Source organism: Eleutherodactylus coqui, chromosome 10, assembly GCF_035609145.1.
Source record: "Eleutherodactylus coqui strain aEleCoq1 chromosome 10, aEleCoq1.hap1, whole genome shotgun sequence".
NCBI lineage: Eukaryota > Metazoa > Chordata > Amphibia > Anura > Eleutherodactylidae > Eleutherodactylus > Eleutherodactylus coqui.
Window position 1 is genome coordinate 17674209 of NC_089846.1, and position 23550 is coordinate 17697758.

A 23550-nucleotide genomic window follows, 5' to 3' on the forward strand; every position below is an offset into this window, starting at 1 on the left:
TTTTACTCTGGCTGTCAAATAGGGCTTATTCACAAGAGCATATATCGGCCGCCGTTTTCACGGCCGGCAAATATAGGCTACTATCTGAAGCATTGAATTCCAATGCATCAGATCACACAGGTGTATTCCTGTGCCGTAAAAGCGCCCGGCTGGCAAATATAGCACCGGGCAGCAAAGATAGTCTTGGAACTATCTTTGTGCCTGGAATATGTTGTCCGCTGCATGGGCTCCTATGGGAGCCAATGACAGCGACCGGAGAAGGGAGGTGGGAGAGAGTTTAGCAGCGTGACTGCTGAACTCCCTCCCCCTTCTCTCCTATCCCGTCCGCTGTTCGCAATGGGAGGGGGTGGGGCAGGGGCGGAGCTGAGCTCCACCCCTTCCATTGCTGGCTGCGGACAAGGGGCGGGTGCGTAGCTCCACCCCAACCGCTCCCACTTCCATTGCAAATAGTCAGAGGGAAGGAGAGAGGAGGTGAGGGGGAGGGAAGGGGAGGCAACGGCATTGCGGCCTCGGCATATATGATTTATGTGCCCGTTCACACGTTTTTACAGGGCCTGCGAGCGCACGTAAAAACACCTACACTCGTGGGAAAGAGCGCTTAAAATTAATTTCCACAAGCGCATATACGCCGCGTTTCCACGCCTGGGTGTATATACGCTTCCCATGTTAAGAATTTATTCGCAATGCATTTGTTCAAATGGGCGATTACATGGTGCGTAAATACATCAGCACTATGAAAGATGGAACATAAGCGTCCGAAATACGTCCAGCGTATATATGGTGGCCAAAAAGATAGTTCTGGAACTATCTTATGGCCAATATACGCCAGCGGGTCCCATAGACTCCTATAGGAGCAGTGAAAAAGGGAGGCATTTTTGCAGCGCTGTGAAAAGCTTACAGGTGCCTCTATATAGGCACTGGAAGGCATCCCGAGGATTTGGGCAGAGCGAGGGTTTTCCGGGTTGCAGCCTACTATTCGCTAAAAATGACGCTTGCGGTCGTGTGAGTGGTCGAGAAAACGCTGGCCGTGATCGCGGAAAAACGCCCATTTAGGCACTTATACGGAACAGTCGTGAAAACGTAAAAACGCCATTGCTGTATATCCGCTCCTGTGAAAGAGCCTATAGAGTAAAGAAACGCCCATGTAAGTTTCCCCATTCAAATCAATGTGTTCTGTATCTATGCAATGTGCTATCACATACGACGGATTTGTTGCTGAAGCTTCTGCGACGGTCCATTTCAACTGATTGGGGCTGCAAAAACCAATCTGCTTGGTGCAAAAAAAGCCGCATTCAGATGAATGGAACGGATTTTCTGTTGGAGAAACTTGTGCAACAAATTCTGCCACATGTGAATTCACCATCAGAGGGGCCAAGTAATAGTTTATAATTAGAGATGAACGAGTATCTCCCCGCTCAAGACAGAAGGTTCGGGTGCCGGCGCGGGGAAGCGGTGAGTAGCGGCAGTCAGCAGGAGGGAGCGGGGGGGAGAGAGGGAGAGAGAGATCTCCCCTCCGTTCCGCCCCACTCTCCCCCGCAGCTCTGTGCCTGCTGCCGGCACCCGAACCTTCCGTCTCGAGCGGGGGAGATACTCGCTAAGGGCAATGCTCGCTCATCAATATTTATAATGAATTTGGATTGTACTTGTGCAATCAATGGAAAGGACATGAGTATCTCAGGCATACACAGTGATAATGTGCAGATGAACTACATGATGCTACCTTTATTCCTTTGACACCTTCTTCCCCGCAGGGTCCAGGAGCTCCAACAAAGCCCTACATGCAGACAAGACCAGAGGTTGTTTTCAGCACAATACTATTAAGCCTTTATTCCCACCTGCATCATATATCTCCACTAGAGATGAGCGAGTATACTCGCTAAGGCACATTACTCGAGCGAGTAGTGCCTTAGCCGAGTATCTCCCCGCTCGCCTCTAAAGATTCGGGGGGCCGGCGTGGGTGACAGGTGAGTTACGGGGGGGAGAGAGTGAGAGAGAGATCTCCTCCTCGTTCCTCCCCGCTCTCCCCCGCCGCTCCCTGCTCCCCGCCGGCCCCTGAATCTTTAGAGACGAGCGGGTAGATACTCGGCTAAGGCACTATTCGCTCGAGTAATGTGCCTTAGCGAGTATACTCGCTCATTTCTAATCTCCACCCTTTTTTCGCTTTTCTATTCTGTTTTGTGAATCAAAAAATAAAGAAAAAAATGTTTCTGTGACAGATTCTATTGATTTCAATGGATTTTTTGGTTTTCTATTTGTCTCTGTTCCATTAGCTTTCTTTTTACCTAGCTAAACGCAGATTAAAGAAGTTTTCTTGGACTTAGAAACGGATGACCCCTCCTTAGGATACGTTATCAATATGAGATGAGGGGGGGGGGTCTGACTCTTGGCAACCCCGCTAATAAGCTGCAACAGCCGTTCCTGTGGGTGTCATAGCCTCTTCCTCAGCCTGTCATGTCACATTCATTGGTTGCATGGCCTTTGTGCAGCTTAATCCCATTATAGTGAATGGTAATGAGCTACAATACTATGTACCGCCGCTACAAACTGTATAACTCTATGCCTGGTATGCAATGAAGAAGCTGCAGGGCTCACTACAGTGCTGTTGTCTCTTCAAAAAGCTGATTAGCAGGGGTGCTGGGAGCCGGATCACCACCGAAGTTGGCCCATCAATGTCTCGGAAAACCCATTTAAAGTGAAATCTCCCTAAACTAAATGTATGCTTATGGGTGAAGTTCCCAATGAGACTGTATGTGGAAAGGGCCATTCCTTATATTCCTTGTCCATTCCTTATTGCTTTGTGTCTTCCCATAGGGCAACACTCTTATGGTCTTGCTACACAAAGGCATTGTGCGGCCAACAGTGGTCCATGTTATGGACGATTTCTTTCTCTCTATGGCTAGTGCAAGGAAAAAACTTGTATTTATCTAATATTATGTACGACTGACACAAATTATTGCACAAAAGTCGACAAAAACTTTTTCCGTCCCACGCCAACCGCTGTAGCATTTCCTTACGTCTAGCTCAACCTAAGATGTCCTTACCTCTTGGTACTATGGAAGCAGAATGACTGTAAAATGTGTAACTCTGTTAATTAACAATTACATATTATATGTCAATCTATAATACATATCGAATGAATTTAAGAACTTAGGACTTACTTCTTCTCCTCTCTCTCCAGGAAGGCCTTCATCTCCTTTAAAGCCTTGAACTCCCTTTGGAGGAATAATACACATTTCAGAGTTTAATCTCTTTCATATAGTTAGTACCTCAATGACCGAACGTTTAGGGTCTTCCACTCTCACACCACATCCTCGCCTCGCCCCCTCTCTGTTGGTGTCCCCCAATGCTCCGTACTAGGACCCCTACTCTTCTCCATCAACACCCATGGTCTGGGATAGCTCATACTATTCCATGGCTTCCAGCAGCACCTTTACACTGATGATACTGATCTTTGGCCCAGGTGTTGCCTCTCTTTTATCCAGAATCCCAGAATTTCTCTTCCCGCATCCTAAACATAAAAAAACTGAACTGATCATCTCCCCCTCCTGTACTCCTACCAGACCTATCAATCATGATCAATGGCTTTATACTCTCACTAGTTCCACAAGGCTGCTGTCTCGTGTGTACAAGCCCTCACTGCCTTTTGGCGGGCTCCAACTTAAAAACACCTCTCGAATACAATCTTTCCTAAACCCTGAGTCAACAAAATTGCCAGTGCATGCCATCATCTCTTCATTCTAGACTATTGCAACATTCTCCTCCGTGGCCTCCCTTCCAATGCACTTGCACCGTTCCAATCCATCCTCATCTTAGCTGCCCGGCTTAGGCACCTCTACTCATTACTACCCTGCCTCTCCCCTCTGCCAATCCGATCACTGGCTGCCTACTACCCAGAGAATCCAGTTCAAGTAATCAATGACATAGAAGGCCGTCCACAACACATCCGCTTCATACATCTCTAGTCTAATATCCCGATACCCCCACACAGACCTCCTCCTCTGCTGCTCCCTAGTGAGCTCCTCACATAATCGTCTCAAGGATTTCTCCTGTGTGCCACCTATACTTTGAAACTCACTACCTCAACCCATCAGAGTCTTCACCACCTGCAAAAGCTTGAAAAGAAACCCTTCTCTTCAAACAAGCCTACAACCTACAGTAACTCTGTGGCCACCACAAGAGGAGCATCTTCTACCCCCACCTACTTGTAGTATGTAAGCTCGTTGGAGCAGGACCCTCACCCCATTACTAGTAGTATGTAAGCTCGTTGGAGCAGGACCCTCACCCCTATTGTCTCCATCAGCTGATTACCATGTAACCGTGGTTCTGTAATGTTTGTACTTTTGTCTTTCTGTATTCCCCCCTGTCTATGTAAGCGCTGCGGAATATGTTGGCGCTATACAAATAAAGATTATTATTATTACTGTCTCCTTCCCCTGTACACGGTAGTCCTTGCTATATATGTAGCAGTGTTTCCTGTTATATGTAGTGCAAGCTAGTTTAACCCTATTCTTCATTTGTACAGCGCTTTGGAATTAATAGTGCTTTAAAAATGTATAATAATACATTTTAGCATTTTTTACACTATATTACTATGATACTACAATGGTGACGTATGCCATTGCCTCTCACAAGACCAGCACAGTAATCTCCCCATCTGTCATACTACTATGTGTCATTATTAGAAACGTCTCGGACCTGATGAAGATAGCAATTTATAACATCATTCAGCCAGTAGCTATTCCTTCTGACCCCCTATACATATGGCACTTTGCTCGGCTGAGCATCTGTGTCCTCAGTGGGAACAAGGAGTAAGTCGCTGCCAGGCACCTCTAGCGGCGGCTTGCTAGATCTCCTGTGAGAGTATGAATTGGATTTCAACTTGCCTGATCCTTATTTGCCCTGACAACATTGGGGAGAGACGAGACACCTCTATTCACATTAGATGGTTGGCTGGTTCTGCGAAAAATGGTAGCTTTGGCCAGGAAGCGCTGGCCGAAAACTACAAACAAGCGTGCCGGAGCTGCGGAGAAGAAATGCGCAGGGCGGACCGCACCTGTTAGGTGATGTATTGTTTTTTTGGTTCTTTTTTGAAGGCAAATAGAGCTTATTTTAGGGTTCAAACACTAGGACTTCCTACTGTAAAAGTTTTTTTTGCATGATGCAACACAAAGGAAGACTCCATAGGGAAACATGGGCTACAAAACATCACAAATCGCGTCTGTATAGAGCGTGCCGCGATTTTGTAAACTCGCAATGTAGCAGCCAACAAAACATTGCTCATGTGGATGAACCCATTGGAGGGAGCTTCACATACATGCGGTTTGTAGCGATGTCGCATCAGAAGAAAGTCTGAAGCAGATGATATGCAAGATTAAAACTGAAAGTAAAAAAATGGCCTCTACTTGAATTTCAAGAAGACCAAAATGATGACAACTGCAAAAAATGGCCAAATTCAAATCGAAATTGACAATGAGGTCATAGAATGCGTGCAAGACTTTACCTTCCTTGGCTTGAAAATTGATCAGGCTGGAAAATCTATGCCAGAGATGAAAAGTAGGATATCATTGGGGCGAAGTGCAACGCTGACCAGACTCAGGCTCACGTATTTTGGCCATGTAATGCAAGTAGAGTTGCTTGAAAAATCTATAATGCTTGGGATAGATCAGTGGGAAAAGAAGACCCGACCGCCAAAGGACACGATGGCTGATACTGTCAGAGCTAATACTGGCAGAGCCAGAGGAGTAACTTGAAGCTCCTGAGCCCGATGCCAAACCCATAACGATGTCCCCAACTATAATGCTTTATTCATAGTACTGGACTTCCTATATGGAGAGCTGAGGCCTTATGGGCCTCCTAAGGCTCCTGGGCCCGGGTGCAACCGCATCCCCTGCATCCTCTATAGTTACGCCCCTGGGCAGAGCTGATACTGGCAAGAATATCACACAACTGAAAGAAGTAGCGCAAAACCGAAAAACATGGAGGGAGCCTTCAGGATCAGCGAGGGTCGTGAACGACTAAACGGCTAACAACATTCACAGTACAGGAATCATCTACATAATAGGCCAGTGGTTAAATGGACATTTAGGGCGAGCACCCACTGGCGTTTTTTTACCTGCGTTTTGCCTGCACAGGCATAGAGATAACATGTGTTCCTGTCCACTGGCGTTTTTTTTTGCGTTGCGTTTGCGTTTTTAACATAGGAACATGTCAGTTGCATATGTGTCCTTATTTTTCTCCTAATGCACCCATGAAAGTCAATGGAAATTAATGGAAAAGCCGCGAAAACGCCGCGAAAAACGCCGCGAAAAACGCGCGGAAAAATCGCGGGAAACGCGGCGAAAACGCTGTGTTTTTTTCCCGCGGAAAACGCAAACGCCAGTGGGTGCTCGCCCAAAAGGTGAAAGATAATATTCTGAGACAGAAATACCTTTGCAAAAGACAATAATTAGAGGAAATCTTGTAAAAACGTATGTTGTGGAGCTCACCTTTGGTCCTGGTATTCCTGGAGATCCTGGTTTCCCATCTAGCCCAAACTCTCCATTCCTTCCAGGAGTCCCAGCTATACCTTGCATCCCTGGAGGGCCTGGCAACCCCTATCATATAAAGAAACAGAGTAAACCCCGAACCCTGTATGAGACATGATGGCGCTCGCACGTGTGAAACTAGCCTTAGGTTGCTATTACATGGCAGTGTTTTTGTCTGCATTTAAACACGCACCAAAAATGCATGTAAAAATGTATGTATTTTCCAAAAGCGCACATATGTTGTGTTTTATCTTACTGAGAATAATTAACATTGATTAACCCTTTCCAATCCTCTGTCTGACCTCTGAAGACATTATGTTTTAAGGCTGTACAGCTCTGATGTTGGAAGACGTCCGTCGGGGTTCTCTTACTGTATATTGCCAGCCTCTCTGCTGTCGGAGCCTATCCAATGTGTAACCTCATGCAGTACTGGCTTTAGCCAGCAGATAGCGCCATTGTATAACTGCAGAAAAAGAGTAAGCCCCCTAGGAAAAGCAGGATACAAATTGGATTGGAAAGGGTTAAAAAAGCAAAACGCATGTTCGTGTTTCTAAAAGTGAATTTTTGGTGCGTCTTTAAACGCAGGCGAGGCTGCTGCGTAATAGAAGCCTCAGAGACCTTTCACGCAGATCATATTACGCACCCAAATCCACACCTTAATCCGCTGCTGCAAGTTTCATGGCGGTCTTGCCAACAGCATTAAGCGATTTGGAATTCTGCATCAACATCCGCACTGAGTTGTGTGGATTTTGGAGCAGAATTAACAGCGGCTCGCGGTGCGTCCTGCGGGCTAATCTGACCAGTGTGAAAGGTTCTTAAGGATAGGGTCTCATGTTGCGGCTGCTGCACGTCTTAGAAACGCTGACTGCCGCCGGCCCATGGAATCGTCATGCTGTTTGCGGCTGGCACCTGGATTTGACAGCTCCATCAGTGTGGTTCTCCAACAGGACGGAAACGCTGTTGTGCAATAGCATCCTTACTGCTATATTATTCTCTGACTTCTATTGATGGATATCTGCTGTAAAGAGCATGTGACCGACTGATTACAGAAAACTCCATACCATGTGGCCAAGTTGCCCTTTGACTCCCGGCCGACCTGTGGATCCAGTCATACCCTGGACATAAAGCAAAAATTAAATTAGTCAAATTGCAACTCACTTTGCTCTCACATTCACAAGACGTATCTCTTCATTGTTCTTATTATTATTACATTTGTATCATATTTATAAAATAGCTTATTGCAAATAAAATCCATTTTCTCTCTCATTTATTATCATATGTATGATCTAAGTATACATATTGATTAATGAAGCATTCTGACTAGGAGTACAGTAATCACTTCACCATTCAATCATTTAGTTACTCATTGTGTAATTTAATAATTAGATTGTGAACTCCATTCAGCTCAGGTGCTAGGAATAAACAGCAACAGTGACACCTGCAGGACACAAGGCAGCACTGCGATCTATAGGAACAAGTTATACATGATATGATTTCATAATGGTCACGCACGGCTGTGTGCTTAATTTAGTTCTAAAAGAAAATATATTAATGAAAGAATAATGATAAGAAGAAAAGTGTATTGGATTTCTCACCGGAGTGCCTGGCCATCCATGTATACCAGGGAGACCTACTGGACCTCGATTTCTCTATAAGAATGGCAAAAAGGTCATTATCAGTACAGAGTAGTACAAATACAACAACTAGAAGCTGAAATATTATATATATATATTTATTAAAAAAAATTTAAAAAAAACAAAAAAATATATATATATATACATATACACACCCACAGACACACATACCTACCTACACTCATTGTCAAAAATATCAAGCACCTAGAAGAAGTTTTTGGAATTGAATTAAACTTTCTTGTGTGATTGTAAGATTGATATAAGTGATTACAATATCAGAGCAAAAAGACCATTTATTGTGGAAAACTGACCTCTTGCATGGAGGCTCTAGTACCCTGTTGTACCGCCTCTAGCTTGGATACACGATGGGATACGGACAGGCATGGAGGCTCTAGTACCCTGTTGTACCGCCTCTAGCTTGGATGCCAGATGTGATACGGACAGGCATGGAGGCTCTAGTACCCTGTTGCACCGCCTCTAGCTTGGATGCCAGATGTGATACGGACAGGCATGGAGGCTCTAGTACCCTGTTGTACCACCTCTAGATTGGATGCCAGATGTGATACGGACAGACATGGAGGCTCTAGTACCCTGTTGTACCACCTCTAGATTGGATGCCAGATGTGATACGGACAGACATGGAGGCTCTATTACACTGTTGTACCTCCTCTAGCTTGGATACAAGATGTGATACAGGCAGGCATGGTGGCTCTATTACCCTGTTGTACCGCCTCTAGCTTGGATACAAGATGTGATACAGGTGGGCATGGAGGCTCTAGTACCCTGTTGTACCTCCTCTAGCTTGGATACAAGATGTGATACGGACGGGCATGGAGGCTCTAGTACCCTGTTGTACCACCTCTAGCTTGGATACAAGATGTGATACGGGCGGGCACGGAGGCTCTAGTACCCTGTTGGGTAGTGTCTTGCATTCCATTAATGTACTCCCTCTTAAAATGTGTTAACTTGTCAAAATCTTTTCAACATAGAGGCATGTCAAGTGGTCAAGAAGCTCTACACAAGCGGAAAAAGAGGTCACTACAGACAAGTAGCCTCTAAGAGCCGTTTGATAGGCCAAGGGCACCTTTAGGGCCTCAGGTGACAAGACCGTTCATCTAATCGTGCCAGAACTCTAATCATTTGTATATCTGCTGAGATGGAACCGCATGCTGAGCTTTGCACAAAAACGACAACTTCTTCTTAGGGTGAGATTTTTCTTTACAAAGGGTGCCTCTATATAATATAGAGCTACTTTTAGTCTGGGAGTGGGGTGCAATACAGGCTGAGTGAATTTCCACCAATGATATGTCACCAACCTACAGATACGATATATACTGATGCATGATGGTGTGTCATGGTAGGGCTTCCAAAAAGTAACTGTGACCACAAGAATTTCCTCTTCTGTACGGGATCGGCAGAATCAGCTTGTTTGGACATGTGAGTCTTAGTTAATAACTATATACAAGTATATAGTGCTTATATGTGACTACTGATACTATATGTGACGACCAGAACTGTAGGTCTTACAGCAGTAAAATAGAACAGCTGGTGCTCGGGTGTCTTAAGAGCAATCGTCAGTTGATATACACACAGGCATGTGTCTGTGTGTGTATGTAGAATTAGATTATGTATATATATATACACATTATCTATACACACACATACATTGTATCATGTGTCGTATATTATCCCCTCACCATGTGCTATTTATAATAATAGACGGCCCCTGGGCCTCCTCAGGTGTCTCAGTGTTCTCAGCTGATACAGGTGATACACCCCCCCCCCCCCCCCCGCACCGAACTGTGTGGGATGCAATACAGTGTATAATACTTCCCTCAATGTTTTTTTTTGACAAATGTTGAGACTATTTGATGCAGAATTTCATCATCGACCTCAATGCTATATGAAATCACACATGGAGATCCACAACACAATTCTTGTATCTTTTGCATAAAACGTCATGTAAGCTGGTGTGGAAATATGAGGGTTATGAACGCCTCTTGTAGACAAATAACGGGGTGGGATGGGTGGGACTGAGTGGAAGTGAATATAGAAGTGGTGCCTGTAGTAACAGACTTTATTCTAAGACTAATGCTTGCAGCGCCAATTATATAAATAGTAGTTCGGAATCCCATTGGTTGCTATGGAGTCGGAGATCTCTTCCAGATTGAAAGCCTCTGCATTTTAATATATCACTCTAGAAAATGCATTATGTAAGCCATGCAAAATGAGATCTTTACATCTACAAGCGCTGATTACACACTAAGGGCCCTGAACGGCAAAGGGGCCGGTGCATATACGCTGAGGCCGCAATGCTGTGTGGCCTGGGGAGACATTCCCCCTTCCCTCCCCCTCGCTGGCTTACCTCCTCTCTCCTCCCCTCCGGCCGTTTGCAATGGGAGGAGGTGGGATGGGGTGGAGCTAAGCTCCAGTCCCTCCCCGCCCCTTGTCCGAAGCCAGCAATGGGAGGGTGTGGAGCTTAGCTCCACCCCATCCCATTGCAAACAGCGACAAGGGGTGAAGAGGAGAAGAGAAGGGGAGGGGGGGAGTTCATCTGCTAAACTCCCACCCACCTCCCTTCTCCGGCAGCTAGCATAGACTCGTATTGGAATCTATGCAGCTACCGCTTTAAGTGGCGGAAATACGCCCCTGTGCACTGATGCATTGTAAGCCAATGCATCAAAGGGGCAGCGTATATTGGCTGGGCGTGAAAACCCGGACGATATACACCCATGTGAATAAGCCTCAAGTACATTTTCGGGGCGTGATTAATATATATTAAATTAATAGTAATTATTTTCCATATGCTGCAACTGTATGGAATTCCCTCGCTACTACTAACCAGCCCTGCCCGGCATTTAAATGTTGTACGCTGTCCAGCACTCTATTAGAGCTTGTTCAGACGAGCGCTGTCCGCGCGCATTAGAGTCACACAGAACGCGCTTCTATAGGAACCAATGGGTAAATTCATGAACCTAACAAAAATAGGACATGCGATTACGGGTCGCATGTAAACTATGTCGTGCGCACAAAGATAGGACCTGACTTATCTTTGGTGCGTGCTTTCTATAGACTCCTATGGGAGCTGGAAAGCATAGACCATGCACCACGGAATGCGTGAACTGACTACTTCAAGTAGCTTGAATGAATGCGATCTTTACAGCAGTATATGCGCAATCTTTTGCACTTTGCGGCTATACTGCGCGCCCACAGCGCTCGTGTGAACGAGCCCTTACAAGGACTCATAGGAGTAATGTTAAGAAAATCTGCTCAGACTCAAATTACTATTCCTGTGTAAAACACTTTATACATACTACCCTGTTTCCCTGAAAATAAGACATACCCTGAAAATAAGACATAGCATGATTTTCCAGAATTTTTGAGGATGCAATATGATTTTTCAGGCTTTTTGAGGATGCTTGAAATATAAGCCCTACTCCAAAATTAAGCCCTACTAACAGTTAATTAAAATAGTCAATTTAAATAGTGTCCAGGCAGCTATATATGTAAAAAAGTTAAACCTTTTTGAACAAGACACTGTCTTATTTTTGGGGAAACACGGTAGTGCTTTTATCAAATCTCGCAGCGCAAAAAAACTTGCACCAGAATATTGGCTGTGCGAATAAGGACTTGAATTGTCCCTTGATAACAGCTCAGGGAGGATCTCCTATGGAGGTCGGAATATCACGCTCATTCCTATATTGGTTTTAACTACTTCTTGAAGCTCATTAACAACACTACAAAAGGAGTGCTCTGATATCATTCTCTGGAGAAACAGTTGTCAATGGGAGGAATGAAAGGGAAGCGTAGTGAACCTATTATACTATTGGTCAGGCCAGTTGTGATAATGAAGGGCACACTCACAGGCCAGCCGGCGTGCAGCAGCTGAAAATATGATGTTTGCTGGAAGAGAAGAAGAGAAATAATCATTGGTAAGGCAGTCAACCAAAAACGCTGCTGATGTTAAAAAGCGATAAAACAGCTTATATTTACCCATCCCGGATCCCTGCGGCTCCAGCGCCACATCTCTGTTCTTGCTGTCGGCACGCTGTTTACAGGCTGCAGTCATAAGCTGCTACAGCAATCACAGCCCTCAGCGGTTGACTGCTGACGTCTGTGATTGGCTGCAGCAGTCTGATGCTCCGTTCAAGTGACCCTCCAATCCTGGCCAAGCAAAGAATGCCGCACTGTGTGTGTCAGGTAGTCAGAAGAGCGGTTGGGTCATCTTTCCAGCGTCTAAACAGAGTGCTGAGGTGTATGGCACTGGAACTGCAGGGACCTGGCACTGGTTAGTATAGGTTCTGTTATTATTTTTTTCACATGGGCAGCTTAAAAAAAAATTCTCGGAAAACACCTTTAACCATTTCCAATCCACTGTCTGACGTCTGAAGACATTATGATTTAAGGCTGTACAGCTCCGTTGTTGGAAGACATCCGTCGGGGCTCTCTTACTGTATATTGCCAGCCTCTCTGCTGTTGGAGCCTATCCAGCGTGTCACCTCATGCAGTACTGGCTTTAGCCAGCAGATAGCGCCCTTGTATAATGGCAGAAAAAGAGTAAGCCCCCTAGGAAAACCAGGATATAAATTGGATTGGAAAGGGTTAAGGCTTGAATATTCATTTCTAGGTATCCTCTGAGATGTCAGACAATGGCATAGGTATTGATGAGTGGGTCTGCTCCCGTTTCCCCAAGACAAAACTTCCAGTGTTATTATAGGCACATTAGAAGAGATTCGCAAAGCAAAATCAGCCAAAATTTAGTATGTCTTTTAGGCTACTTTCACATGGGTGAGGGCGATATCAGGCTGAGAAGCTTTGCGCGATATTACGCTTGCCAATCTGCATTTTTCACTCCAACGTGAAATTGCGATCCTCATTGATTTCATTACATTGCATGCGAGTGCCGAAGGATATCATTTAAGGTCCCATTGAAAACAACAGGCGAGGCGTTCCGAGCGAACGCCAAAAGATAGAACATGCTGTGATTCTTATCCTCGCAGCATCGCTGCAAAAAAAAAAAAAATCGCTCATGTGAATAAGTCAATTCAAAAGAATGGAGTTCATGTTTGTGCGGGTTTTCTGTGTCTCGCAATGCACAAAACTCACCCGAGATTCTCGCCCATACGAATAAGCCCTTAGACTTTTTTTTAACCTCATTAGGCAGTTTTTCTATAAAAGGGAATATAACTAAGAGGAGCCATAAACCACCAGTTTAATGGTGTGTGCCCTGATTTCGGTGTAACATAGGGGTGTAAATTAGGCAGACCAAAGGGTGACGGCAGGAAGACAAGAGTGTATAACATGTCTAGCCAGAGGTGTGACATCTATCACATAGCATGCAGCACTGTGATACATTTCACACAGTTTCTGTCTGGTCTATTTTTATGTTGTCTAAACTTAAGACAGGGGATTAGAGACTAGCGATCGTACTCGTTTAGGGCGATTTCGCCATCGAGCACCACTTTTTTCAGGTAACTGACTACTCGGGCGAAAAGATTTGGGGGGCGCCGGGGGTGAGCGGGGGGTTGCAGAGGGGAGTGGGGGGGGGGGGAGAGCTCCCCCCCTGTTCCCCACTGCTACCCCCCGCTCCACCACGCCGCTCCCCGCCCCCCGAATCTTTTCGCCCAAGTAGTCAGTTACTCGAAAAAAGCGGTGCTCGATTGCGAAATCGCCCTAAACAAGTACGTTCGCTCATCTCTACAGGGGTTGTATCAAGGTTGACTTTGACATCACCAATCACCTCTTCTCCTCACTGTGGTCTCACTGCATCCCCTGCAGTGAGGAGAAGATAGAATGAAGCGATGGTCATGCATGCGCTATACCACTGCAGGAGTTGTCATAAAGGACATAAGAGTATAGATCAGACCTGTAACCTCAAGCACTGGTGACACTGATAGAAGCATGGATGCTGCACACTTAATACAAAAATGCATTGATGTACAGACATTGAGGGACAATGAGTTACTTCTCCATCGGAGATGTAGAGACTATATTCTGCTTGGTGTAAGGTATAGGCCATGTCTAAAATCGAATTGATTAATTGACTTACATAGAACGCTGCCCAGTCCTCAGGGGTGTTGCTCCATATCATAATAGTGGGTAATCCTGGTGGTCCACGCGGCCCGGGATTCCCTGTCACCCCTATACGTCCCATCACACCAGGATCCCCCTGTAATACATATTAACGGGTTTTGGTGATAATGAATCATTCCACCACAATTAGTAAAACTGTAACGCACACCTCATTCATTCATAGACTGGCTATTGGCCACACATCCTGGCATGTCTTCTCATGTCACATAAGGGGATGTAGATTTTCATTTACCTTATCTCCTTTAGGGCCACGAAATCCAGGTCGACCAGGGCAGCCCTAGAATATACAAATAGTTATTAGTGAAGGGCATATCAGTAGGGTAGTCTATCAATAGTAGATCAGTGGGGGTTCAATGCCTGTAATCCCTGCTGATCAGCTGTTTTCCGGACCAGTGTGCTCATGCATTGAGCTGATCTCTGTAACATAGTATGCTAGGCTGAATGAAGACAATGTCCATCTAGTTCAGCCTGTTTCAACCCCCTTGTTGATCCAGAGGAAGGCAAAAACCCCAAGAGGCAGAAGCCAATTAGCCCATTCAGGGGTAAAAATTCCTTCCATAATGGCAGTTAGAATAATCCCTGGATCAACCTCTTGTTCCTACCTGAATGTAAGACCCAGATCAATAACCCGCTGGTCACCTGATGTCCATATCCTGTAATATCATAGCGTTCTAGATAGACATCTCGTCCCCTCTTAAACTCCTCAATGGATTTTGCCATCACCACGTCCTTAGGCAGATAATTCTACAGTCTCACTGCTCTTACAGTAAAGAACCCCCTTCTGTGCTGGTGATGGAACCTGCTTTCTTCTAAACGTAGAGGATGCCCTCTTGTTACCGTCGTAGTCCTGGGTATAAACAGACCATGGGAGAGATCCTTGTATTGTCCCCTAATGTATTTATATATAGTTATTTGATCACCCCTTAACCGTCTTTTTTACAGGAAGCAAACAGCTCCATTCTCAGTGCAGTGGCCAGGTTTGGTATTGAAAGTAAGTTGCCTGCAGTACCAAACCTGGCCACTGCAGTGGGAACAGTGCTGTCTGCTTCCTGCAGAAATCAGCTCATGCACGAGCGTATTGATCAAGGAGACAGCTGTTTGGCAATGGTCCTGGGTGGTGGACTCTCACAGATCTACTATTAATGGCCTATCCTGCAGATAGGCTAATCAATAGTTTGCAAATGGACAACCCTTTAACCCCTTAAGGACATGGCCTATTTTGGGTTTAAGAATGCAACGATTTTTGGCGGATTTTAATCTCCATTTTTCAAAAGCCATAGCTTTTTTATTTTTCCGTCGACGCGGGCGTATAAGGGCTTGTTTTTTGCGTGGCGAACTGTAGTTTTTATCGGTGCCATTTTTGGGTACATAGACTATATTGTAAAACTTTTATTATTTTTTTTATGATCGCAGGGAGAGAAAATTCATAATTTCTGCCATAGATTTTTTTTAAAGCGTTAATTATGCAGCATAAGTGACACAATACGTGTCACGAGCGGTAGTTTTTATTGGTACCATTTTGGGGTGCATACGGCTTTTTTGATCACTTTTCTTGCTTTTTTTGTGAGGCAAAATGCTAAAACTTGGCATTTTGCCTCAGTTTTTTAGCGTTTTTTTTAACGCTTTTTGCCGTGCAGGATAAAAAGCATGTTCAACTTATTGTACACGTTGTTACGGACACGACAATACCAAATATGTGGGGGTTTAAAAAAAATTTTTTAATGCTAATATGAGAAAAAGCCCCAAAAAGGGTTTTTTTTACATTTTTATTTTTTGTACAATATTTTGATCTTTTTTTTTTACACTATTTGCGTCCCTCTGGGGGACTTACACCATACCAGCTCTGATCACTATGATAAGGCATTGCAGGACTTCTCTCTTGCAATGCCTAATCGCTTATTATAGCAATCATAGGCAATGGCAATACAGGATGCCGGTATCTGGCTTACTGTTCCAATGGCAACCAGCTGGGCTCTCTGCGATTATGTCGCGACAGCCCACAACATCACAGAGGGAGCGCGCTCCCTCTGTGAACCCTTCCCGTGCCGCGACTACATAGATCGCGGCAGGGCAGGGCTTAACAGCGGGGGGGGGCTTATGATCTTGCGCTATCCATATGACATAAGGGTACGTCCAGTTGCAGTAAGTACCCCGCAGCCTGGACGTACCCTTACGTCATATGGAGGGAAGGGGTTAAAATATCTTCATGTATCAGTAATATTTAGCATCACAACAACATAAAATAAACAAACCAAAGGTTATCTGTGCCTGTCACCTTCCTTGTTACACTTTTAGCAATATACGCACGTTTCATATTGAAATTACAAGTGAAGCCTGTAGGATCTGTTCTAATACTATTACTCGATGATAAGGAGACAGAAAGTACAGTCAACCGTTTTTTTTATTACATTTGCGGTATTATTCTCTGTTTTGTCCTCTAGGGGTCAGTGTTTACATTGACTCATCCCACTAGGGAAGTTTTGCATTATGAATTAGTAAACTTATTGGGTAGGGGATACTTTACAAGAGCAACACCCAGGGTACCCCATATTATACACCAGTACTTTAATGCTAGTGGAACCTGTGCTATATGTATCAGTTATCCTGCCTGTTCTTCAAACGACAATGCTAAAAATCATGGAATTGCCGGCTGTATATTTAATGTGCTACATTGTAATAGATGGAACCTCCCAACATGCTTTTTTGTTTTTGAAGAGTATCTGCAACCAGAATAGACCCCCTTTTAATTATGGCAACTATAAGAAGAGTGTAAGAAGTTTTTCAAGAGATTGTCTAGTTTAGTAAAGGGGAGTCCCTCATACAGGAAATCCATCAATTACACAAAGCGGACGTTGGCGGTAAAGGAGACTCTTTCTCTCTGTCTGGAGGATCCAACATGACCATGTATTACATGGACAACTGATATTAATCTACATCATGTAATACTTCATTTTTACTGAGGAGGTGCTGTAGGAAAATAAAACATTTGCTGGCAGGTTCCCTTGCATGGTGCAGGAGATTGTACTTGTGCATCAGTAAATATACAGAGAAGCCTTCAGTCATTGGTCTGCTTGATGCGTATAATTGCAGATTTCCTTTCCTCATTACCTGTTCAGCTCTACTAGATTCTATGCGTTACCACACCCGGGGTTTTAGATTAGTAGGGGTAAGATTAGTCTGCTCATTGCTCTCAGCTATGGCTCCCTGATCAGTTAGTTGCGTTATGTATGACTGATGAAACCTTCAATAATAATCAGCTGTTTTCACCAGGGGTAGCTGCACACAGCCGTTCATTTCCTCTGCTGTGGCCACTTTAATACCGTGTTTCCCCGAAAATAAGACAGTGTCTTATAATAATTTTTGTTCAAAAAGGTTTAACTTTTTTACATGTATAGCTGCCTGGACCTTATTTAAATTGACTTTTTTAAAATTAACTGTAAGCATGGCTTAATTTCGGAGTAGGGCTTATATTTCAAGCATCCTCAAAAAGCCTGAAAAATCATTTTGCATCCTCACAAATTCTGGAAAATCATGCTATGTCTTATTTTCAGGGAAACAAGGTAGGTCATATGTTGTCCAGCTGTGACAACCCCTTTAACTTAAAGTGTTCCACCTGAAAATGCAAAACACACTGCATTACTCACCACAGGACCACGTGGTCCTGGATAACCTCGGAGGAATGTCTTCTTTATCTTCCCACTCGAAGGATAAGTCACTGGTAGACCTCCCGAGTCTCCCGATCCCCCTGTGGGATAGTCATCTTTGGATAAGGTAGGTTGCATTGTTGTACTTGTCTTTACTTTGTGAACTACTGTTGCAGTAGTATGTGTCAGTAGGTCTATGGACACATTCATCATGGGTGTGGGCAATGGGCTTGGTTTGGTGAAGGTCAAGTTTTTGGTAAGGTCTACAATATCACCCGTGAATTTATCAACAGACTGCTGTCCTGTCACTACAGAGCTCTTCTCCTTTTTCTCTGTTGTGATGTTTTCTTCAGAAGGGTCCAGTTTCTTGTGTGTTTCTTCTTTTTTTATGACCTTCCCGACGGAACCCGGTGCAAGAAATGAACTTTTCTCAGAAGCAGGTATGAAGCCTTCTTCTTTCAGCCCCACCAAGTCCAGTTCATTCAGGTATTTGTGGGATGTGGTGTCCACGAACTGCTCAGCAATGACCCCATGCCCCCCTAACTCCTTTTGTGATGTGTTAGACTGAAGACTCTGTGGAAAATAGATCAAAGCTGGTTAAAAACATTGTAAGATTACACATCAATACAACGCACACACTGGCAGCAAATACATACTTTGATGATCATGTAGCCAAAATGTACCATATAGAATGTTTTTGTGTTTTTTTAGCATTTAGAAATTATACTGGTCATACACATTAGATGATAGTAGTCACCCAAAATGGCCAGCCTAGACCTTCTTGACCGATCATCATTTTAGAATTTTGTGCCAACCTCTGCTTGTGATGGCGGTCAGCCAACCGATGTCTCCTAAAAGCCAATCTGTCATATTAGATTATTTTGCTGTTTTTCCTCTATGTGTATGTAAGAAGGGAGAGTGCTACTCCGCTCTCCGCTTACTCATGACAGTGGCTGTTTCAGCCGTGCTAAACTCCACCCCCTTGTCAGGCAAGGTTGGAGAAGGCAGAGAAGGGAGAGAGCAGTGCTCCAAATTCAGGTGCACGGTAGAAGATTCAGGCCATGCGAGTGCCAGGCTGTTAGGACATGCTGAGGTTAAGCCCCTCACCCAGAGAACAAGCCCAAACTTTCTTGGCAACAAGAACAGGACAATTTCTTGCTGCGCCACAGGGAGAGCGCAGGGACTCTGTAGGTGAGCAGAAGTGTTACTGAGGAGCTGCTACGAGAGCTGCAACAATCTGCAGAGTAGCAGCTGAAAGAGCAGCTTCATTACTGTACAAATGAATGAGAGGTTGCGGGTGGTGATGGAAGGAACCCAGATGTCTGATGCCCCCAACCTGGAGGGCAGCTGGACTGCATAAAGGAACCGAGAGAAACAATATAGTGGAGCTGCACTCCTAACTTGAGTCAACCTGGGTTGGTAAAAGCGTCGATTCCCATACAACGCAGCTGTAAGTGAGGCTGGCCTCGAGTCTAATGGAGATGTACACACTGTTAAGAGACACAGTTAGTAGACAATAGGCCTGTTGCACAGGTAGATAGTAGACCAAAGGATTTGGATTGTTTACTGAAGTTTCATTTCTTGGTCTTTCAAATCAAAATAGGATACAGGAGGGCGAGTCCTCATAATAGAGACACTTTTGAAAGGAATTCGTATGCTGTGTGTCCAATTTATCATATTGCTATCAGCTGCACGTTCATCCTGTAAAGACTATGTGTCACGTTACTGGAGTAGCATTTCTGTTCAACAGGCCTGATCTTTGTACCATTCTTCTTCCTGTATTAATCCATATTGTGCACCAAGCAGTATTAATCTTAGCATTTAGTTAGCCTTTTGCTCCTTTTCACACTGGAAAACAGTCATCTAAACGACTGCATAAGTGCTGACGTCACAGCTAAGGTCGTTAGCACTCGTGCAGAGCTTTTAGACAGAAAGGCTTATCGCTGGATCGCGGGCTTCTCGCTCAGCACTTCACCTTCTCTGTGAAGCGCTGAGCGTTTACACGGAACGAGAAGCTAGCGACCCAACGGTAGATTTTATGCTGAATGTAAGTCAGCGATAACAAGTGAATGAATAGTGAGCGATTCATTTTCAATTACACTGCACGATTATATATTTATCACTCAAATTAGTTTGTTTGAATGAGTTTTGAGTGATAGTCGTTACGTGTAAATGGCCCATTAGTTAGTGCCATGTTATTTAAGGGAAAATTTCAATTGCTTAATCACCATAATTCCATTGTTCACTTTTAGCTCTTTGTTCTTTAGTATATTGTAGATTGTGGTTACTCCATCTGCTGCATTGTATCCTGAATCATGTGTCTCTATCCCACCACCAATAGCAGATACATGGTGTATTTGTCCTATTGTGGGTGATCGTTTGCCACTTTGTGAAAGCACTTTTAAAATCTGCTAGTTAAATCTGGAATGTTGATTGTCAGTGGCCGAAAATCGCATGAACAAAAGGGAAGCTGCAACTTAGTCGCGGCTACATCTCCCAATTTCTTGCCCTTTCAGACAGCCGTAGAATACTGTTAGTCGGGGAAAGAGAGTTCAGCACTGCTAAACTCCCTCCCCCTTTCCGCCCCTTGCCGGCTGCCAGCAAAGGGAAAGGGCAGAAGCTTAGCAGAGCTAGTGTGCTACACTCTCTCCCCCTCTCTGCCCCAGCCTATGGGAGCTGCCGGCAAGGGGAAGGACTTTAGCAATGCAAACCGCTGCTAAACTCCGGCTCTGACAGTAGCAGCAGCATCTGCGCGTACCTGTCATTCAGCCGTCTTTTCTGTACTGTGGATGGACCCGGCGGCTCGCCGTTGCGCATGCGCACTACAGATTTAAAAAAAATAATAATAATTTTTTACGCAGCAATTCTGCTGGTAAACTGTGGTGGCCAAATCCGCATCTAAATGGTGAGAATTTAGCCGTGTTTTAAATTGCGTACCAGCTGTAAGATTTAACCCTTGTGAAGAACCATGTGAAGAATATTTTTTAACTCCCCTCCACATGACTTGTACTGTAAATGCTGCGGAATCACTGTGGAAATTCTTCAGCATTTACTCTACAAGCCATGTGGAGGGGATTTAAAAAATCATCAGATGTTGCGGAGATTTTCCGCAATGTACCCGCTGTGGATTCTAAATCTGCAGCATGTCTCTTTATGCTGCTTATTTGATGGTCTATCCTTAGGATAGGCCATCAATATCAGATTGGTAGGGGTCTGCAGCTAGAGACCGCTACAGATACGCTGTTTGATGATGCCTCTTATCAGGCCAATGACGTCACATTCATTCCTCATGTGTCTTCAGATCAGTATGGTCCATTCAAGTGAATGGGATTGGGCTGCTATACCAGGCACCATCGCTACTAAATGTACAAAGCTGTGTCTCATATGCTGACCTGCAGGAGTCCCGAGAGTCACGGCTTCTTCACTGCTTACCAGGCCTGACCCCTACATTTCATCATGGCGGTGCCTGGTACTACAGCTCAATCCCATTCACTTGAATGGAACTGCGCTGCTCTCAGGCCATGTGACTGATAAACATATTATCATTGGGCTTTTAAAGAGGCTTTTCCAAATAGCTGATTGGTGTGGGTCCCATACGGTGGATCCCCACCAATCAGATATTGATGGCTTATGCTTAGGACAGGTCATCAATTTTGAAACTTCAGAAAACCCCTTTAAAAAGTGTTAAAAGGTTATCAGTATAGGAAGTCCCAACCTCTGCTATGCTCATGGCTATGTCACTAATGTCATCCCCATCTGATAAGCCAAGTGTTTTCGATAACCCACTCATCTTGTTTATATATCTGTATAGACAATCAGGTTGAGAATGTTAATAACATCCTACAATCGCCACAAACCCGCACATACATGCATGACCTGATGAACTTATTAAGTGTTTTCTACTTATTGGAACAAATGGAATTACACAATGGTACGACCAGCTTTACTTCTTATTATCAGTATTAAATTCCAATGGAAAAACATACTGATCACATGATCAACGACTATGAGAAACTTGCATTGTTCTGCTGAAAATCATTATCGAAAAATCTAGGGCTGTGGCTTGGGTAAGCCAAAATTCCTACTCCAATTCACTGAATGGCTGTGATTGGCTCATCAAGTGCTGGCTGGGATTGGCTGAGGCTGCACTCCTGAGCCAATCACAGCATTCTCTTGCTGGAGGTGGGGTATTCAACCCAAGTTACCAGGAAGAGAATGCTCTTTCAGCACTGAGGACTACACTTTTCACGGTTGGCCGATATTCGCTATGATCTGATGCATTGGATTCCAATGCATCAGATCACATGGCCGTATTCCTGCAGCGTAAAAACGCCCAGCCGGGCCAATAAAGCGTCAGGCGCTTTCACGCTGGAACTGGAACTATCTTTCCGGCCGGAATACGCCGACCACTGCATGGGCTCCTATGGGAGTTAATGACAGCATCCGGAGAAGGGAGGTGGGAGGGAGTTTAGCAGCGTGACTGCAAAACTCCCCCCCTCTTCTCTCCTTCTCTCTCCTCCCCTCTGGCTGTTTGCAATGGAAGGGGGCGGGCAGAGCTAAGCACCGTCCCTTCCCATTGCTGGCTGTGGACAAGGGGAGGAGTGGTTGCTTAGATCCGCCCAAATCCCGACCACTCCCATTGCAAACAGCTGGAGGGAAGGAGAGAGGTGGTGATCCGGGGAAGGGGAAGCAACGGCATTGTGGCTTTGGCGTACATGCACCGGGCCCGTGCCGTCAGAACAGGCGCACAAATATTAGACTTGTGTGCCCATTCATGCGTTTTTACGGCGCCGGCGGGCGCACGTAAAAACCCCTACAGCAGTGTGAGGAAGCCCTCAGTCCAAGAGAAAAATCAATCGTGTGAATGAACCCATTGAAATTAATAGGTGCTTTTCATGTGCGAGTTCTGTCCTTCTTGCAAATTAAATAGATGTTTGTGAAAATACAGGTGGATTCACACAGGCGATTTTTACTGGCGAGTTCAATCCAATAGCGATATAGACGAGAGGAAATAACCACTGATTTTAATGTGTTTATTCACATGAACGGTTCTTTTCTTGCAGTGGAAACAGGCTGAACTGGACGGACATTTGTCTTTTTTCAGCCTAGCACACTATGTTACTATTAGAAGTCATTCCGAAGATTTCTGCCGGCAAACGCATTGACATTGCGGATGGGTCGCGGGTACCCGCATCATCGCCTAGCAACTGTGTGGGAAAAAGAAACATTTAAAAAAAAGAATCTATACTGCGCATGTCTAACGGCGGCTCGTCACAGCCATCCACCGTACAGAAGAAGAAGAGATAAGACAGGTACGCCGATTGCGGTCAGGGACAGATTCCGCTGTGGGCTTCTGCATGCGGAATCCGTCCCGTCCCGGCCTTAAGTTTCCCTTAATTAGTTCCTGGCACCATAGACTGCTGAGGACTGTATTTCCCCAGCAGCTACCGTGTTTCCCCGAAAATAAGACAGTGTCTTATATTAATTTTTGCTCAAAAAGATTTAACTTGTTTACATGTATAGCTGCCTGGACACTATTTAAATTGACTTTTTTAATTAACTGTAAGCAGCACTTAATTTTGGAGTAGGGTGTTACGTGTGCTGCTGAGACATGTTGTACTATTGTGATTCCAGCAGCACAGCACTCTCAGGGTT

At 44.7% G+C, this 23550-nt stretch overlaps 1 protein-coding gene across 2 annotated transcripts in view; it reads right to left on the reverse strand.

Moving 5' to 3' along the window:
• LOC136580124 (collagen alpha-2(I) chain-like) overlaps window positions 1–23550 on the reverse strand; it is a 250375-nt gene that overhangs the window by 65060 nt on the left and 161765 nt on the right. For both annotated transcript variants that reach the window (XM_066580422.1, XM_066580421.1), the window contains exons 7-15: window positions 17896–18468; window positions 14484–14528; window positions 14208–14327; window positions 12023–12061; window positions 8120–8173; window positions 7586–7639; window positions 6486–6593; window positions 3159–3212; window positions 1721–1774 (exon numbers count right to left, since the gene is read on the reverse strand). In XM_066580422.1, coding sequence (XP_066436519.1) covers window positions 1721–1774; window positions 3159–3212; window positions 6486–6593; window positions 7586–7639; window positions 8120–8173; window positions 12023–12061; window positions 14208–14327; window positions 14484–14528; window positions 17896–18468 — 1101 coding nt within the window. The remainder of the gene's footprint in view (window positions 1–1720; window positions 1775–3158; window positions 3213–6485; window positions 6594–7585; window positions 7640–8119; window positions 8174–12022; window positions 12062–14207; window positions 14328–14483; window positions 14529–17895; window positions 18469–23550) is intronic.